Source organism: Oncorhynchus gorbuscha, linkage group LG06 (genome assembly GCF_021184085.1).
Source record: "Oncorhynchus gorbuscha isolate QuinsamMale2020 ecotype Even-year linkage group LG06, OgorEven_v1.0, whole genome shotgun sequence".
Lineage (NCBI taxonomy): Eukaryota > Metazoa > Chordata > Actinopteri > Salmoniformes > Salmonidae > Oncorhynchus > Oncorhynchus gorbuscha.
In genome coordinates this window covers 58,810,697-58,830,244 of record NC_060178.1, presented here as the reverse complement: position 1 = coordinate 58,830,244, position 19,548 = coordinate 58,810,697, and the positions used below count along the sequence as shown (strand labels likewise).

Below are 19,548 nucleotides of genomic sequence, written 5' to 3'. Positions count from 1 at the left end.
CAACGGTGTTTGAGAGTAGATTTGTTCCAGTGTAATGCTTAAGGCAAAAACCTTGTCCTGGTAATGATTTACACTGGAAAGTGCACAGGATCAATTTCACTGCATACACTTAATGCATGTAATACTGTACGTCCGGGGTAGGGAAAAATGACCTCGGCAATTTAGAAATACAAATTGATCGGGGGATGAGACGTAGAGCGCGCCTACACCTGTGTCGTGATGGCTTGGGTGATTTGGGTGGATTTCTTGAATGCTGCAGATGATAGTCACATTTTCTTTCTCTCAAGGTGGCTAATCCATTTGAATACATGTATATCTCACTCCTACACATTATATGGCATCTATCTGCAGCAAGTGAATGGTCACGGCAATTAGCGCATGCCGCAAACTTGACAGTCCTCCAGGCTTTTAAAGCAGTCTTGTTCTAGTGATGTGGATTCGGTGCCCAGGTTCCCTCTAATGAATTCTCTCTGAAGCAATGGATGGAGCTTTTTTCAAAAGAAAAGCAAACAGAATTCAGGACATCATAATGAAAGCAAACCTAGGCTTCAAAATGGTGTGTGTGTTTGTGTGTGAGATAGAGAGAAGGAAGCACATCCAAAGCCTCGTAGATGGTGAAACTCTGTTTTGACAAACCAAACAACGCCCAAATTCCTTCTTAACACCTTAATCACCCTCGTTGTGATTTCAAGAATCGTTACTTTACGAGATGGCTGTTTCTCCCAAGCTTCCGCTCTCCCCCTCTCTTTCTGTGCCTTGTGTCTAGGAAACAACTCCTCCTAAACTTAATCAAAGTTGGCGTTCTGATGAGTGGCAGCCTTTGATGTTTACTTTGGGGAATATAGGCACTGCAGTTCCCAGAAACACTGGTTGGCCCAACTTTAGTCCATCAATAATGGAACACCTCATTGGGCAAACTCCTACAGCCAGAACACATAACACAGTGCATGCCCATGGACACTGCCAATGTTCTCAGAACACATAGCACAGTGCATGCCCATGGACACTGCCAATGTTCTCAGAACACATAACACAGTGCATGCCCATGGACACTGCCAATGTTCTCAGAACACATAACACAGTGCATGCCCATGGATACTGCCAATGTTCTCAGAACACATAACACAGTGCATGCCCATGGACACTGCCATTGTTCTCAGAACACATAACACAGTGCATACCCATGGACACTGCCAATGTTCTCAGAACACATAACACAGTGCATGCCCATGGACACTGCCAATGTTCTCAGAACACATAACACAGTGCATGCCCATGGACACTGCCAATGTTCTCAGAACACATAACACAGTGCATGCCCATGGACACTGCCAATGTTCTCAGAACACATAACACAGTGCATACCCATGGACACTGCCAATGTTCTCAGAACACATAACACAGTGCATGCCCATGGACACTGCCAATGTTCTCAGAACACATAACACAGTGCATGCCCATGGACACTGCCAATGTTCTCAGAACACATAACACAGTGCATGCCCATGGACACTGCCAATGTTCTCAGAACACATAACACAGTGCATGCCCATGGACACTGCCAATGTTCTCAGAACACATAACACAGTGCATACCCATGGACACTGCCAATGTTCTCAGAACACATAACACAGTGCATGCCCATGGACACTGCCAATGTTCTCAGAACACATAACACAGTGCATGCCCATGGACACTGCCAATGTTCTCAGAACACATAACACAGTGCATGCCCATGGACACTGCCAATGTTCTCAGAACACATAACACAGTGCATACCCATGGACACTGCCAATGTTCTCAGAACACATAACACAGTGCATGCCCATGGACACTGCCAATGTTCTGCAAGTCAGCAAAGACTTACGATGTGCAGCAGCATACCCACAAACAGTACTAATTCAACTCCTGACCCTTACACTGTACAGAGTGTAGTAAAAGTATCACCAAATATTGTGATGACATCCATATTAGGAACTCCTCATCACCTGCTTGATTGAAAGTAAGAACATGTTCATGAAGGAGACAGTTCCCCGTTTAAGCAGGAAAATAAACAGTGAATTCCTTTGTCTCCGCGCTGGGGCTCTCTTTCTCTGGTTTGAGGAGAAAAGTCAGAACCTTTGCTCATTCAATTTTTCACTGAGTAATCATGATAGGCTCAGCAGGACATCAGATGTCAACTTCAGACAAGCCAAGGAAGAACCCAACAGCAAGGCCAAATCAACCAACAAAAGGAGTCTGGTCAGTGAGAGCCTTCATCTGCAGGAGCAATACACAATGAGGCTAGTGTGATGGATACACTCTGTACAAAGTTATTTTTAGAAACTCTGCCGTTCGTTCTCTGGTGGCTTGGCAGGGGACCAGGCTGGCCAGTATTACGGTTCCGACAGCTGCTCAGGTTTGGGGTCCGTGGGTTTCAAAAAGCAAATCAACTTTGGAAAAAACATACTATCGTTTTTTTCCCTCGAGTCGACAGACGGGAACAGCTGTGGCCTGACAGGCAGGCCGTCTCCATGTGAGTTTTGCCAGCTTTCTACCTTTGTTTGGCTAAATCTGAACAGTTTGATGGCGACGGTTGCGGGTGTGCCTTCCTATCAACCCCCCCGCCCCATGCATTGATGGTCTTTGTAATGCAGATTTGATAGCCTGTGTATGGTTTCAGGAGAGGAGTTCAAAAACAATGGATAAATTATCCAAACAAAATATTCACCGGCAAAGGGATACATAATAACTCAAACTTTCTATTAAAAAAAGTGTATACTGGCTGAGGGGGATGGAACCAATTCCACGCCACTCTGGCATGCCTTGTTGTTGTTGTTTTGTTCCAGCGTAATTTGAGATGGGCTGACCACTTACCCAGCTTCCCTCTGAAGTTGACTTGAATCGCGGGAAGATGAGGTGCGATCTAAGGAGCACTATAATTCCTGCCTACTCATAACGCTGCTGTGTCTTTGTCACTAATGGGGCTTTTGATGTGCCATAGATTCACAGAGCTGAGCAGAGCCAATCAGAGAAAAGCTGGGAAACTAGAACAAGGATAGGGCTGTACACTCCTTGAGGGAATTATATATATATATATTTTTAAAAACACACACAGGCCCTACTACTACTACCACCACCTCATTAAAAAGCCCTCTGTTTATTTTCGTTTGGAAGCTTCTCTCTGAGAGAAAAAACAACCACAACATTCCAGTGTTAAAACTTTAATCATCGCCAACTTTGGGTAAAAACTAACATGCATATAAGACTTAGAGTAATAAAGCTGCAGTGTGTGCGGGTGTACTTTTGTCTTGGTGCTCGGTGATAAAAGGGTCTGTATGAAATGACTGATGCTCCCTGTATCAATTACTCAGAGGATATTACCACCGTGTGCAATATAATTCTACCAATTTAACAGGAGCAAAGTGCTTCGGTGTAATATGCTGTAAACACTGTGCTAGCTTCCCAATTACATTTAGAATATGTGCTGCAGAGACACGGAGATAGTTGAATAATGAAGCTGGCCCCCTACATCACCCAGATATACTCCTGAGGGGAAAGTATTGGGTCAACTTACTTTACATTACAGCAATTAAGAAATGTGCGGTGCAATGGGCGCATGGATCTGAAAGAAAATAATCTGGTCAAATCTCATGTTCCCTGTTATAGTGCACTACTTTTGACCAGAGCCGCATCACCACTTTCTGGGTCCGTTAAAACTGGCACAGTCGGCAGGCATCGACTTATCAAAAGGCTGTGGTCGAAAGTAGTGCACTATAAATATGGTGTCATTTGAGACACAGACCACAGCTGTTGTTGCCCTTCAATTTAATGTTCTCATCTCATTGTCCAATTGAGGGTTAAAACATGCATCCACCCCCAACAGAGAGCACACACACACACACACACACACACACACACACACACACACACACACACACACACACACACACACACACACACACACACACACACACACACACACACACACACACACACACACACACACACACACACACACACACACACACACACACACACACACACACACGGGGTACCAGCCGAGGCATGCAGAATGTACAAACAGTAGCGAAAGTGAAAAAAAACACAGGATAGTCACCAGAGGTTTACTAAAAAAACATGTTCTATTTCCTGTAGAATCTCTAGCTCTCTAAAGACGTTTCGGACCTCGTCTCTCTCTATGCACTGCTGTTTGTTCATGTACTTCATGGCGTACATCTTCTCTGTGTCCCTCTTCTGCACGATGCACACCTGCAGGGGAGACAAGGACAGAAGAACAGAGAGTGAGCTGCCAACTAATTTAGGACTGGAACCGGACTCACATAACGCAAGTAAGCACAGACACACACAGACACGCACGCATTAGTATGCAATGATATCCGGTACACCATGGCATGAGACAATGCCTTTTCAGAATGGCTGATGTTACTGCCCTCCATGACAGTATTTCCAGTGTGGCATGGAAAACAAGCCACAAACAGTCTCCGATCCTCATCATGTCGTGCTCATTAAAACTAGACGTTCCGTGGACAAAGTGGAGAAAGGTAAATGTGAAATGTCAAGAGCAGGACAGGGGGTATGGGAGGGTAGCCTCATTACTGTAACATCCAGTCATTAGCATTTTTTTATTTATTTTATTTAACCTTCATTTAACTAGGCAAGTCAGTTAAAGAACAAATTCTTATTTACAATGACGGCCTACCAAAAGGCCTCCTGCGGGGGACGGGGGCCTGGGATTAAACATTTAAAATTCAAATTAAACACAAATATAGGACAAAACAAATATCACAACGAGACAACACAACACTACATAAAGAGAGACCTAAGACAACAACATAGCAAGGCAGCAACACATGACAACACAGCATGGTAGCAACACAACATGGTAGAAGCACAAAACATGGTACAAACATTACTGGGCAGTCCACAGCACAAAGGTCAAGAAGGTAGAGACGACGACAACACATCACACAAAGCAGCCACAACTGTCAGTAAGTGTCCATGATTGAGTCTTTGAATGAAGAGATTGAGATTAAACTGTCCAGATTGAGTGTTTGTTGCAGCTCGCACCAGTGGCTAGCTGCAGCGAACTGAACAGATGAGCGACCCAAGGATGTGTGTGCTTTGGGGACCTTCAACAGAATGTGACTGGCAGAACGGGTGTTGTATGTGGAGGATGAGGACTGCAAGTAGGTATCTCAGATGGGGGGAGTGAGGCCTAAGAGGGTTTTATAAATAAGCATCAACCAGTGGGTCTTGCGACGGGTATACAGAGATGACCAGTTTACAGAGGAGTATAGAGTGCAGTGATGTGTCCTATAAGGAGCATTGGTGGCAAATCTGATGGTCCAATGGTAAAGAACATCTAGCCACTCGAGAGCACCCTTACCTGCCGGTCTATAAATGATGGATCCGTAATCTAGCATGGGTAGGATGGTCATATGAATCAGGGTTAGTTTGGCAGCTGGGGTGAAAGAGGAGCCATTACAATAGAGGAAACCAAATCTAGATTTAACTTTAGCCTGCAGCTTTGATATGTGCTGAGAGAAGGACAGTGCACCATCTAGTCATACTCCCAAGTACTTTTATGAGGTGACTACCTAACGCTCTAAACCCTCAGAGGTAGTAATAACACATATGGGAAGAGGGGCATTCTTCTTACCAAACCACATGACCTTTGTTTTGGAGGTGTTCAGAACAAGGTTAATGGTAGAGAAAGCTTGTTAGACACTAAGAAATTAAATAAATAAGCATTTAACACAAAATCCGGGAAGGAGCCAGCTGAGTATAAGACTGTATCATCTGCATACAAATGGATGAGAGAGCTTCCTACTGCCTGAGCTATGTTGTTGATGCAAATTGAGAAGAGTGTGGGGCCTAGAATTGAGCCTTGGGGTACTCCCTTGGTGACAGGCAGTGGCTGAGACAGCGGATTTTCTGACTTTATACACTGCACTCTGAGGTTGTTAGCAAACCAGGCCAAAGAGCCCTCAGAGACACCAATACTCCTTAGCCGGCCCACAAGAATGGAATGGTCTACCTATAACAGTTAGGATCAGCTTGATCTCCCCCTTTAAATAAAAACAAACTGTGGCTGCCTTCCAAGCAATGGGAACCTCCCCAGAAAGGAGAGACAGGTTAAAAAAGGTTGGAGATGATATGGGCAGCAACCTTAAAGAAGAAAGGGTCTAAACCATCTAACCCAGATGTTTTTTGGGGTCAAGTCTAAGGAGCTCTTTTAGCACCTCGGACTCAGTGACCGCCTGCAGGGAGAAACTTTTAGCGGGGCAGGGGGGAAAAAGAGGGAGAAGCATCGGGGATAGTTGCATTAGAAGGGGTGGGAGATGAGGAAATGTTGGATGGCAAGGGGGCATGGCTGAGTCAAATAGGGATCCTGACTTAATGACGTGGTGATTAAAGAGCTCAGCCATGTGCTTCTTGTCAGTAGCAACCACATCATCAACATTAAATCATGCAGCACCTCATGTCAAGATGGCAGATTTGAGAGAAACATCAAATGTCGGTACAGGTAAGGATCTTATATCGTCTGAAAGCTTAAATTCTTGCTCTGATTTATAATCCAAAGGGTCCCAGAGAAAACATGTTTTGTTAGATAGTGTTGTTTTGTTAGATAAAATCCTTTTTCATATCCTAAAAAGGTCCATATAGCATGCATGATCGATTTTATATTTCCACTCGTTCAATTTGCAAAGAAAGGAATCTGTAAAAATCTCATCTTTAACCTTGATTCAACGAGTCAAATCACAATCGAATGTATTCCTCAGAGATCCTAGAACGTAAAAAGACTTCACTATATCATTAGGGGTGTAGTATATCCTATAGGACACCATATTTAGTCAGAGAGCGACACCTTCATGGCACTCCGATAACGCGGGTGGTCTTCACTTGAACGACTGTATCTTTGTCAAATAAGCACCAATCGGGGTCAAACAAAGCTAGGTAGAAAGACATTGTGCTGGGCTATACTGGAGTGTCTGTCGCAAAATATAGGTGCTAACCTTTTGCAACAGTATGCCTTTTCCTTTTGGACAAAAATTATAAGAATATTCAGAGTTATGAAAACTGGTTGTTTTGCAAATGTTGAACTTATAATATGGCTACTAATACCGGGAAAGCTAAATCAAAGTCCAAGTATACAGATTTGACGATATTCTTGAAGAAAAATTTAATATAAATGCAACCGTCTCCGTCACGATTTGCCTACATGTACCTGGGTGACTTCACATTAAATGTCATGTAGTTCGCTCACACTTCAAGTTATCTGTCTGGAACGTTGCACATACATTGTGGACAACATTGGAATTACAACCAGAGTGATGGCTAGAACTGGGACCTTTCTCTTGCATTTCAAAGATGATGGTAAAAAGAACAACGTTTTTTTCTCTTTATTTTCTTCTACCAGATATATTGTGTTATATTCTCCTACATTCAATTCACATTTCCACAAAGTTCAAAGTGTTTCCTTTCAAATGGTACCAAGAATATGCATATCCTTGCTTCAGGGCCTGAGCTATAGGCAGTTAGATGTGTTATGTTAGGGGGATATCCCTAAGAAGTTAATGAAGTGGTGATTAAAGAGCTCAACCATGTGCTTCTTGTCAGTAACAACCACATCATCAACATTAAGGGACATGGACAGCTGTGAGGAGGAGGGATTATTCTCCAGGTCTTTAACCGTTTTCCAGAACTTCTTGGAGTTAGACCCACAGAGAGAGAACTGCTCCTTAAAGTAACTAACCTTGGCCGTCCGAATAGCCTGAGTGCACTTATTACTCATTTGTCTGAACGATAGCCAGTCAGCTTGCGTGTGCCGAGCCTTACGCCAAATACAATTCTTGAGGTGGAGTAACTCTGCAAGATCACGGTAGAACCAGGGGCTGAACCTGTTTTTAAGTCTCATTTTCGTTTTGGGGGCGTGTTTGTTAACAATACCACTGAAAATACTTTTCAAAAGAAGGTCCAAGCATCTTCGACAGAGGGGATCAAGCTGATTCTACACCATTTTACAGAGGCCAGTTCATGAAGGAAGGGTTGCTCATTAAAGTTTTTTAGCAAGCATCTGTAAAACAGTTATCACTAAGGTCAATACAGAACACATCAGACACCAGGAAGCTATGACCTCAGCTACTGTTACGCAAACGGTCTGCTGCAGAAAATAAACAATGGTTCGGGAAGAAAACTCACTTCTATAAATAAGTACGTATCTCCAATGAAGAACATAGAAAATCAACTATACCCAGTAAAAGATTGAAGTAATCAATTGTGATATTAACACACTGTTTACACCTATCCCACTCCCATGTTGAGTGATAAAACAATTCATGCAAGTTTGGAACATGTTCAGGTAGCTTTTTATGTGATTTTTTTTGTGTGCCTCAAACCCCATCGAACAGTTGGAATGACAAAGTACCAGGATGATACAGCCCACCCCAACTGTCACGTCTCAGGTAGTACCAAGTTACTGCGGTGCCGGAGTCAGAGTGATGTGGCTGAGCACACACGCACACACAGATCAGTAAAACCTAACATCCACGTGCTGCTCCAGCTATCTAACTGAATTGTCCACAACAGCCCAGGTGTCCTCGTTACAACAGATGGTTGGTTTACAGCATTAGAGGATGGAATGACAGGAGGAAATCTATTACTCTCCAAAACGCAATCTAATTGCCTGCCTCCCTCCCTCCCTCTCCCTCTAGCTGGAGCACAAATAAGAACTGCTCTACCACCTTGCTCTCCGTCCCGCTCGTCTTTCCTACTCAGGTTTTTTCTCTCTCTGTCAGTCTTTGTCATAGGCTCATTACAGTACAGTATAATGTAATACCATTTCCCTCCTCCTTGCGGATCTGTGTTAAGTTGTAAGGAGAGAGGTATGGGAAGAGGCATTGGGTAGATGACAGAGGACATGTTTGTGGTGGAAGAGGAGAAGCTTGCTGAGTAAAACCAGGCTCCTTCATAAAATGGACAGATCATGGGGGGGGGGGGGGGGTTGTTTTTATAATTATGTTCCTAAAGATTTTCTTGCCCCCTCGTGGTGACACCGCGGCCCACGGCCCTCCAGATTTCCTCCTTCCTCCCTTGTTGCCCTAGCCTACACACAAACCCAATTTCCTCAGCCTCATTTCATAGAGGCCAGCCAGTCATCTGCACTGCGCGAGGGGATGGACGATGAAGGGAAATAAAATGAAGCACTGCAACTGCTAACCAAACGGCTAAAGCTTTTTACCACTTGTCCTTCTAAGGCTGTTAGCTCTTCTCATGACTCCCCTTGTCACTGGAAAGCATGGAGCGCTGGTGACAGCCTGTGATTTCAGCCCCAGAGCAAAGCGGTCTTTCATACTCAAGGCCACAGTTACACTAAACTGTCTTATCGCACCGAGAAGCCAACGACCTATCAGACCTATCAAATCTGCTGTCAAATACCCATCTCTGGCCCCTCATTTCAGTTCAGACACATTTGTATGACTGAACAAATCACATTTTATTTGTTTATTTTATGTGCCGAATACAACAGGTGTAGACTTTACCGTGAAATGTTGACTTACGAGCCCTTCCCCTACGATGTAGAGTTCAAAAATAAGAATGACGCTATATACAGGGGGTACCAGTACCATATCAAAGTGCAGGGGTACGAGGTACTTGAGGAGATATGTTCATATACACAGAGTATAGATAATACTAAGACTAAAAAAGGAACAGAGTTGCAGTAGCATATACTATATGATGAGTGTGAAAGTATGTGTGTGTGTGTGTGTGTGGCATCAGTATGCTTGTATGTGTATTATATGTGTATCTGCGTATGTAGTGTATGTATGTGTGTGAGTTTCTGTGAGAGTGTCAGTGTAGTATGTATGAGAATGTGTGTGTGGGTAGAGTCTTGCGAGTGTGCATAGGGTCAGTGCAAAATAGGGTCAATGCAGATAGTCCGGGTAACCATTTGATTAACTATATAGCAGTCTTATGGCTTGGGGATATAAACTTCTTTGGAGACTGTTGGTCCGAAACCCGAAGCTCCGGTACCGCTTGCCGGATGGAGCAGAGAGAACAGTCTGTGGCTTGGGTGGCTGAAGTCTTTGGCAATCTTTCTGCCTTTTCCTCTGATGCCGCCTGATAGAGGTCCTGGATGTTCAGGGAGCTTGGCCCCAGTGATGTACTGGGCCGTCCGCACCACCCTCTGTGGCGCGTTTGCGGTCAACGAAGTTGCAGTTACCATACCGAGCGTTGATGCAGCCAGTCAAGGTGCTCTCGATGGTGCAGCTGTAGAACATTTTGAGGATCTGAGGGCCCATGCCAAATATTTTTAGCCTCTTGAGGGGGAATAGGCACAGTCATGTCCTCTTCACAACTGTGCAGGTGTGTGTGGAACATGTCAAGTCCTTAGTGATGTGGACACCAAGGAACTTGAAGCTCTCGACCCGCTCCACTACAGCCCTGTCAATGTGGATGGGGGCGTGACCAGCAGCCAGAAAGATAATGTATTAAGAGTTTATTCATTTATTCATAGAGAATATTAGCGATTCAATAGATCAGAGACCAATTCTGTATAGGTATAGACAATTGGAATCAAACTGAGCTGAAGGTCTGAATCTGACCATTTTCATAACTATTAGCTTATGAATATAGGGTAGAGTATTTACACCATCTAAAATTCAAATCATTGGAGATGGCGAGGACAGATTAGCATGGTGGTCCTAGACTAGGACTGTAGCACTGACTGTGAGAGCGATGGCTTCTGGGTCTGAGCCTTTCTCGGGGTAATACACGCCAAAGTGAGCGTAATTAATTCCGAACTGTTTTCTCTAAAATGCTAATGGGTAGCACAGTCCAAAGCATTATGGTCCCGCTGGCTATATTTCATTGTTAAATATTCATTATGAAGCCCTGCTATTCAGGCTAACTTCAGAGTTAATAAATAGGCACAGTAAAAGGTCAACCTTTTTGGAAACTGGGAGTCTTTACTTTGGGGCCAGCCCTGAGGATGGTGCCAAACCGCTCGGCAGGCTGTCGACTGGGGCATGCGGTGTGACTTGGTGAAGCGCCGGCTAATAAACTGGCACAATCACAGGAACAGACTGTGTGTACTGCCTGCTTCCAGCTTTGTTGGCAGGAGCGGCGCGGTGGACAGTGTTGCCTGGAGGTGAGGCACCCTACGTAGTGACAACGTTAGCTGAATGGTTGTAATCTCTGGCCACCAGCTGCACAGCACACCTGCTTATCTTGCCTCTAAAGAGGCCTTTCAAAAGAGAGACATCCATTGGTCAGGTTGGATATTGATTTCCTCTCTGCACGGCCTTGGAGAGAGGGAAGTGTGAAGCAGCCGTTTGATGTGGAAAGAGTCGAAGGAAGGGAGGGCGGAGGCTGGAGATGGAAAACACCTGTCCTAAAAGAGATCCACACCTCAACGAAATGCTCAATCACTGGAAAGGATCAAACGACAAACTTAAATGGTTTTGAACATTATAGTTTGTCACTTTTCCACCCCCTCTTTTCACAATTCTTATTTAAATCAGTGTTCTGTGACCAGTAAGCAGATAATAATAAATGAGCAAACTCAAATTAAATCACATTTAATTTGTCACATAAATAAACAAAAGATGTAGACTAACAGGTTCACCTTCCAACAGGACAACGCCCCTAAGCATACAGCCAAGACAACGCAGGAGTGGCTTCGGGTCAAGTCTCAAGAATGTCCTTGAGTGGCACAGCCAGAGCCTGGACTTGAACCCAATAGAACATCTCTGGAAAGACCTGAAAATAGCTGTGCAGCAACACTCCCCTTCCAACCTGACAGAGCTTCCAGAGAAGTATGGGAGAAACCCCTAATACAGGTGTGCCAAGCTTGTAGCGTCATACCCAAGAAGACTTGAGGCTGTAATGCTAATGTAAATCGAACATCTCTGGAAATATGGCTGCCAAAGGTGCTTCAACAAAGTACAAAGAGTAAAGGGTCTAAATGCTTATGTAAATGTGATATTTCAGTTTTGTATTTTTAATACATTTAGGGGTATTGATTGTGCTCGTTTCCATCCCCCTAGCAGGTGTCTCCCATCTCCACTCAGTATCCCCTGTGTATTTATACCTGCGTTCTCTGTTTGTCTGTTGCCAGTTCGTTTTGTTTGTCAAGCCTTACAAGCGTTTTCCCCCTTGCGCGTGTCTTTCTATAGTTCCTGTTTTCTAGGTTTTGACCATTCTGCCTGCCTTGACCCTAAGCCTGCCAGCCATTCTGGACCTTTTCGAACATTGTCTGGATTACCGACCTCTGCCTGCCCTTGACCTGTCGTTTTGCCGGCCCCTGTACTAGTAGTAAACTTTTGTTACTTCAACAATGTCTGCATCTGGGTGTTCCCTGAAACGTGATCATTTTAGTATAAGGCTGTAATGTAAAAGTCATAGGGTCTAAATATCTTTGAAATGCCCTGCATATCAACCACCAATATCTGCTATCTTGTTTTATGAACATCTAAATACCATGCTTAAAGAATGTGATCCCAGACTCAAATGTATCTGGTGTTCACTAACCGATCTGATCGAATAACTAAGTCCATTACCGCTTCCCTTCTCAAGCCGTTGGGTACTGGTCCCCTGGCTGATGCCCCCCCACGACACCCCTCCCCAGGACAGTAATGGGAGTCCCGTCTATAACGTCAGCTTCCTCCTGGACTCCCAATGTCATGGGGGTCGGCTCCAGCAACGGGTGGACTGGGAGGGGTACGGTCCAGAGGAGCGTTGTTGGATGGTGGACCTCATCCATAGTCGCAAGCTGTTGCGCCAGCTGATCATTGTGTTGGTGGAGTAGGTGTCCCTGTTCGCCGACCGTCTGATATATATATATATATATATATATATATATATATATATATAGAAATAAATATATATATATATCTTCTACTGCTTCCATATTTTTTAGGTAGTATCCTGTAACGTAGACACGGAGTCTGGAAGCAAGTGCCATGTGAGTTTAATGAAAATGAACATGGAACGAATACAAAACAAGAGACGAGTCTAACAAGGAAAACAAACAATACTACCTGATGACTGAAAGAACAGATTGCTAGATAAATGGTATGTTATCAAGGTAGTAATGAAGTTCAGGTGTGACTGATGATGGGGCGCAGGTGTGAGTAATCATGGGTGCCAGGTGTGCGTAATGATTGGTTGCCAGGACCGGTGGATAGTACACCGGTGACGCTGAGCAGTGAGAGCGGACGTATACGTGACACCGATGTTTCATTATTGTTGTTGATTAATATGCATTGACCCCTATAAATAAATAAATAAATAGAGACAAAAAAGGCCACCATAACATTAACTTATTTATCCATATACAGTGCCTTGCGAAAGTATTCGGCCCCCTTGAACTTTGCGACCTTTTGCCACAACCTCACTGAGCTCGAGCTGTTTTGCAAGGAGGAATGGGAAAAAATTTCAGTCTCTCGATGTGAAAAACTGATAGAGACATACCCCAAGCGACTTACAGCTGTAATCGCAGCAAAAGGTGGCGCTACAAAGTATTAACTTAAGGGGGCTGAATAATTTTGCACAGCCAATTTTTCAGTTTTTGATTTGTTCAAAAAGTTTGAAATATCCAATAAATGTCGTTCCACTTCATGATTGTGTCCCACTTGTTGTTGATTCTTCACAAACAAATACAGTTTTATATCTTTATGTTTGAAGCCTGAAATGTGGCAAAAGGTCGCAAAGTTCAAGGGGGCCGAATACTTTCGCAAGGCACTGTACTCCTTAGAACTTTGAGTAAGCCTATGCTTAATGAGGAGACTCTCACCAGCAAACACAAAACAACGATTGTGGACTTGTCTGGAGTCGTAATGGGAGCATCCATTTAAGTAATCGCAAAGCATTCGCTAGTTGTTGCTAGCACAATCATCTCCTCCATTATCGAGTCTAATCCCACACCGCATCCCTCGGACTCGAATACCCGTGTCAGGGTATTTGGAATCTTTCTGCAATTCTAATGGAGTATAAATTCTTAATTGGACCTGAAAATGAGACAGATACAGTCCATGACTGATAAGGCAAAGAGCCTCTTCTACAGACAGGAGAAGGTGCCAAGTGCACGCCGCAAAATAAATAATAATAATAATAGTTTATCCGACAACAAAATAGAGCCTGTCACTCAAAAACAGCGGCAAAGATTTTATACAGCTTATTGGCATGAATAAATACATATCAAAACCACTAATGATTCATCATGTCCAAAACCAGTCAATTTTATTCAAGGAAGGAAATGGTTTTCGTAGAATAGTATCTTGTACTGTGTATCAAAAGAATACATCAGAAACACGTTGAGATTTCAAAATAGCTAAAGCCCATGTACAGTAAGTCATACTGTAGGTGTCAGTTATTTACCCATCTCTGCATTCCTAACTTAATTATGATCAACATATATTTTTTAATGTAAACTTTAAATCGGCACATAGAACTATTCGAGCATGCGACCAAAACAAAAAAGGCATCCAGTCTGTTTAGATGCACACGGCGGCTTCAGGTTTAATCGTCAGAACAATTTAAAGATGACCGGCTCTTCAAATACCTGTTTTATGGACCAGTGAATATTTGAGATCCAACAATTGAGCTTTGTGCTGCCACATTTATGAGCTTTCTCAGAGGAGAGATATTGTTTTTTTTTTTTTTAACATTTTTTAACTGACAGCTCCAAATGGATAAGCCTCCAAATTGGTCAACATGGGAAACGAAGCAGAAACCATTACCGCCCTTATCAAATCAAATGTCATTTGTCACATGCGCCGAATACAACCAGTGTAGACTGTACAGTGAAACGCTTACTTACAAGCCTTTAACCAACAATGCAGTTAAGAAAAATACCCCCCCCCCTCAAATAAATAAATAAATAAAAGTAACATATAATTAAAGAGCAGTAGTAAAATAACAATAGCGAGGCTATATTACAGGTACATAGTCAATGTGCAGGGGGACCGGTTAGTTGAGGTAATTGAGGTACTATGTACATGTAGGTAGAGTTATTAAAGTGACTATGCATAGATAATAAGGGGGTAGCAGCAGCGTAGAAGAGGGGGGAGGAGGCAATGCAAATAGTCTGGGTAGCCATTTGATTAGATGTTCAGGAGTCTTATGGCTTGGGGGTAGAAGCTGTTTAGAAGCCTCTTGGACCTAGACTTGGAGCTCCAGTACCGTTTGCCGTGTGGTAGCAGAGAGAACAGTCTATGACTAGGGTGGCTGGAGTCTTGGACAATTTTTAGGGCCTTCCTCTGACACCGCCTGGTATAGAGGTCCTGAATGGCAGGAAGCTTGGCCCCAGTGATGAACTGGGCCGTATGCACTACTCATTATAGTGCCTTGCGGTCGGAGGCTGAGCAGTTGCCATACCAGGCAGTGATGCAACCCGCCAGGATGCTCTCGATGGTGCAGCTGTAGAACCTATTGAGGATCTGACGATCCATGCCAAATCTTTTCAGTCTCCTGAGGGGGAATAGGTTTTGTCGTGCCCTCTTCATGACTGTCTTGTTGTTCTTGGACCATGCTAGTTTGTTGGTGATGTGGACACCAAGGAACTTGAAACTCGCAACCTGCTCCACTACAGCCCTGTCGATGGTCCTCCTTTTCCTGTAGTCCACAATCATCTCCGTTGTCTTGATCACGTTGAGGGAGAGGTTGTTGTCCTGGAACCACACGGCCAGGTATCTGACCTCCTCCCTATAGGCTGTTTAGTCATTGATCAAGCCTACCACTGTTGTGTCATCTGCAAACTTAATGGTGGTGTTAGAGTCTTGCCTGGCCATGCAGTCATGAGTGAGCAGGGAGTACAGGAGGTGACTGAGCACGCACCCCTGAGGGACCCCCGTGGTGAGGATCAGCGTGGCGGATGTGTTGTAACCTATCCTTACCACCTGGGGACGGCCCATCAGGAAGTCCAGGATCCAGTTGCAGAGGGAGGTGTTTAGTCCCAGGGTCCTTAGCTTAGTGATGACCTTTGAGGGCACTATGGTGTTGAACGCTGAGCTGTAGTCAATGAATAGCATTCTCACATAGGTTCCCTTTTGTCCAGGTGTGAAACAGCAATTTGGAGTGCAATAGAGATAGCATCATCTGTGGATCTGTTGGGGTGGTAAGCAATTTAGAGTTGGTCTACGGTTTCTGGGATAATGGCGTTGATGTGAGCCATGACCAGCCTTTCAAAGCACTTCATGGCTACTCACGTGAGTGCTACAGGTCGGTAGTCATTTAGACAGGTTACCTTAGTGTTCTTGGGCACAGTCACTATGTTGGTCACCTTGAAACATGTTGGTATAACAGAATCGGACAAGGATAGGTTGAAAATGTCAGTGAAGACACTTTCCAGATTGTCAGGGCATGCTCGGAGTACACGTCCTGGCAATCCGACTGGCCCTGCGGTCTTGTGAAACGGAGAGCGTGATCACACAGCCGTCTGGAATGCATGTTTCAGTGTTACTTGCCTCAAAGCAAGCATATAAGTAATTTAGCTCGGCTGGTAGGCTCGTGTCACTGGGCAGCTTGCGGCTGTGCTTCCATTTGTAGTCTGTAATAGTTTGCAAGCCGATTCGATCCTAGTCCTGTATTGATGCTTTGCCTGTTTGATGATTCATCAGAGGGCATAGCAGGATTTCTTATAGGCTTCTGGGTTAGAGTCCCGCTCTTTGAAAGCGGCAGCTCTACCCTTTAGCTCAGTGCAGATAATGCCTGTAATCCATGGCTTCTGGTTGGGGTATGTACGTACGGTCACTGTGGGTACGACGTCATCGATGCACTTATTGATGAAGCCAGTGACTGATGTGGTGTATTCCTCAATGCCATTGGATGAATCCCGGAACATATTCCAGTCTGTGCTAGCAAAACAGTCCTGTAGCTTTGCATCTGCTTCATCTGACCACTTTTTTTATTGACCGAGTCACTGGTGCTTCCTGCTTTAGGTTTTTGCTTGTAAGCAGGAATCATGAGAATAGAATTGTGGTCAGATTTGCCAAATAGGAGGGCGAGCGAGAGCTTTGTAAGCATCTCTGTGTGTGGAGTAAAGGTGGTCTAGAGATAATTTCCCTCTGGTTGCACATTTAACATGCTGGTAGAAATGAGCTAAAACGGATTTAAGTTTCCCTGCATTAAAGTTCCTGGCCACTAGGAGCGCCACCTCTGGATGAGCATTTTTCTGTTTGCTTAAGGGCATATACAGCCTTACTAACACCTTACCACTACTACACATATAATCTGATATGAAATCATAACAATCCCTTGAACTACATTTATGTAGCTGGTTCTTCGGAGCCAGGCAACACATGGCCTGAAAAGCAACCATTTTCTGCTGCTAATTTTATTTTATTTATTTCACCTTTATTTAACCATGTAGTCAAGTTGAGAACAAGTTCTCATGTGCTTAGGCTAATGTTCTTAGGCTAACTGTGTTTGTGGGTCCAGTTTTAAAGCAGGTGATTGCACAGATGAGGCAGTACTATTAGTTGTCCTCCTAATGAATAGTGGCTCTCCAAGGTTGGCCCGGGATGATACCTTTTAAAGGACGCCTATCCCTTTGATTCCGCTGCCCTATCAATTGTTGTCACAGCCCAGAACTCCAGGGAGCCCACGGTGTGGTGAAGGAGGAAAAAAAGGTTGACTATTAAATTTAGTGGAGTCAGGAAGCATAGGATTGTCTTGTTCTAGGTCAGCTAAGTGTCAAGTGAACCAAGCAGCAGCTGTTTTAGGACAGATGAGGAAAAACATACAACGTGAACAGCATCAGGCACCTGTCTTAAAGGGTAAGAAGCCTTAAACGTAACCACATGTAACATATGGATTTGCATTAGTATACGCATCAAAAGTCCCAATGCAAAGTTACAACTCACGTTTATATTTTTAAAATGATTACATAAAACATATCATAATTCCAAAGTCATGTCGGGAAATGTTTTTCCAGGGTGTAATGTAATATGGAGGACCCGCAAACCAGCCTATTCCCTATAATGTAAACTCCAAAATAAATAACTTCAAATGTATAACATAAATTAAACCAAATCGTTTGCACTAATGACTACTGGTTTAAATGAAATTTTCAGCCAATTTATGAGCAAATACTTTATGAATGTATTGTTACAAATCAACTTGCAAGGTTGCTAGCCAACTAGCCTGCTAACGTTAGCCCTACTAGCCTGCTAACATTTATCCCTACCAGCCTGGTAACATTACATTAACACTGACTGAGTCAGCCAGTTCCTATCAACAACTACCTTACAGCTACCTTAAAGTAAACCAACATTTTTAAAATGCATAATGGCATCTAACCAGTTATCAAAGAATGTTAGCTGTATGCAGTTATCTTAGCCAGAAAATGTTAGGTATTTAGCCAACTTGCTATTAGCCTAGCCAATCACCACAGTTATGGCTGGCAAGCTAGAGCCCAATGCCTGGAGATCTGCTAGAACACAACACAACTAAAACATAACTGCAGATCAAAAGCAAAAAGTGAGCAGAGACTTACAGATTGTTGGCTGGGTCCTTCCGATGGTAAAACTTTTTTTTAAATGTGCAGGCTGAGTAACTACCAAAGCAAAGGTGAGGCGTGGTCTACACCAGCCAAAGGGAGAGTCAGGGAAATCCAATAACTATATAGCGAATCCAAAATAGTTAGATTCTAGCACTAAGCTAAAGTGGGAAAAGTTACAATGGTCCCATAGCCTACTTCAGAGAAAATGCCGTAAAAGTTGACAAAACAAAAAGGAGAACAGACGAGGTATTACTCCTTCTGTAGCTCAGTTGGTAGAGCATGGCGCTTGTAACGCCAGGGTAGTGGGTTCGATTCCCGGGACCACCCATACGTAGAATGTATGCACACATGACTGTAAGTTGCTTTGGATAAAAGCGTCTGCTAAATGGCATATATATATATATATACACAACTAGAGCAAGCAGGTATGATTGTCTCTTTCGCTTTGAGGGGCCCATGGCCTGCCACGCTAACAGGTTCCCACTAGATAACACAGCCACAAAGCATGTGAAGCGCATGGTGTGGCTAAGTGTTAGCCAGCTTGAGCTAGCTACTGAGCTAGCATACAAACATGGTAGCACATAGTAAATTGTGGGTAGTTTAGAAGATATGGAAATAATTTATAAATATTTAATAACCCAAAAACATAACTATGTTTGTACTAATAGGTAATCAGATCGTGACTACAACTAAGTTACTAAAGCGGTGTTTGAATACCCACACTAACATACTGTATACTACATACTTAATGAGTATATACTACATACTGATGGATTCTGGGTTCTGACTCCTAAACTTGGAATAGTGTTAATTATCAGGTATCCTATTGAAATATTGAGTGCTATAGTCTAGGGTCTACACCAGAAGTTAATTGTTATCTGTAGGAGAAATGTATATGGTGGAGGCAATTAAGCTGGGAATGTACTGAGTGAAGGAAAGACTGGCACTGATCAGAGTGGAGATGTGGTTTAGGGAGGAAGGGGTCCGAGGTCAGGTCAGGTGACGTTAAGGGAGAAGGAACAGTTTATTACCCTCACTTA

At 43.6% G+C, this 19,548-nt stretch overlaps 1 protein-coding gene and 1 long non-coding RNA gene across 3 annotated transcripts in view; one reads left to right on the top strand and one right to left on the bottom strand.

Annotated features, from left to right (window-relative positions):
• Positions 1-19,548, bottom strand: part of LOC124038153 (serine/threonine-protein kinase 32C-like) — a 95,477-nt gene that overhangs the window by 23,888 nt on the left and 52,041 nt on the right. For both annotated transcript variants that reach the window (XM_046353666.1, XM_046353667.1), the window contains one exon: positions 4,100-4,251. In XM_046353666.1, coding sequence (XP_046209622.1) covers positions 4,100-4,251 — 152 coding nt within the window. The remainder of the gene's footprint in view (positions 1-4,099; positions 4,252-19,548) is intronic.
• On the top strand, positions 2,383-11,691 carry LOC124038155. Its single transcript, XR_006839311.1, has 3 exons — positions 2,383-2,515; positions 4,258-4,331; positions 11,643-11,691. It is a non-coding gene; the product is annotated as an uncharacterized LOC124038155 (long non-coding RNA).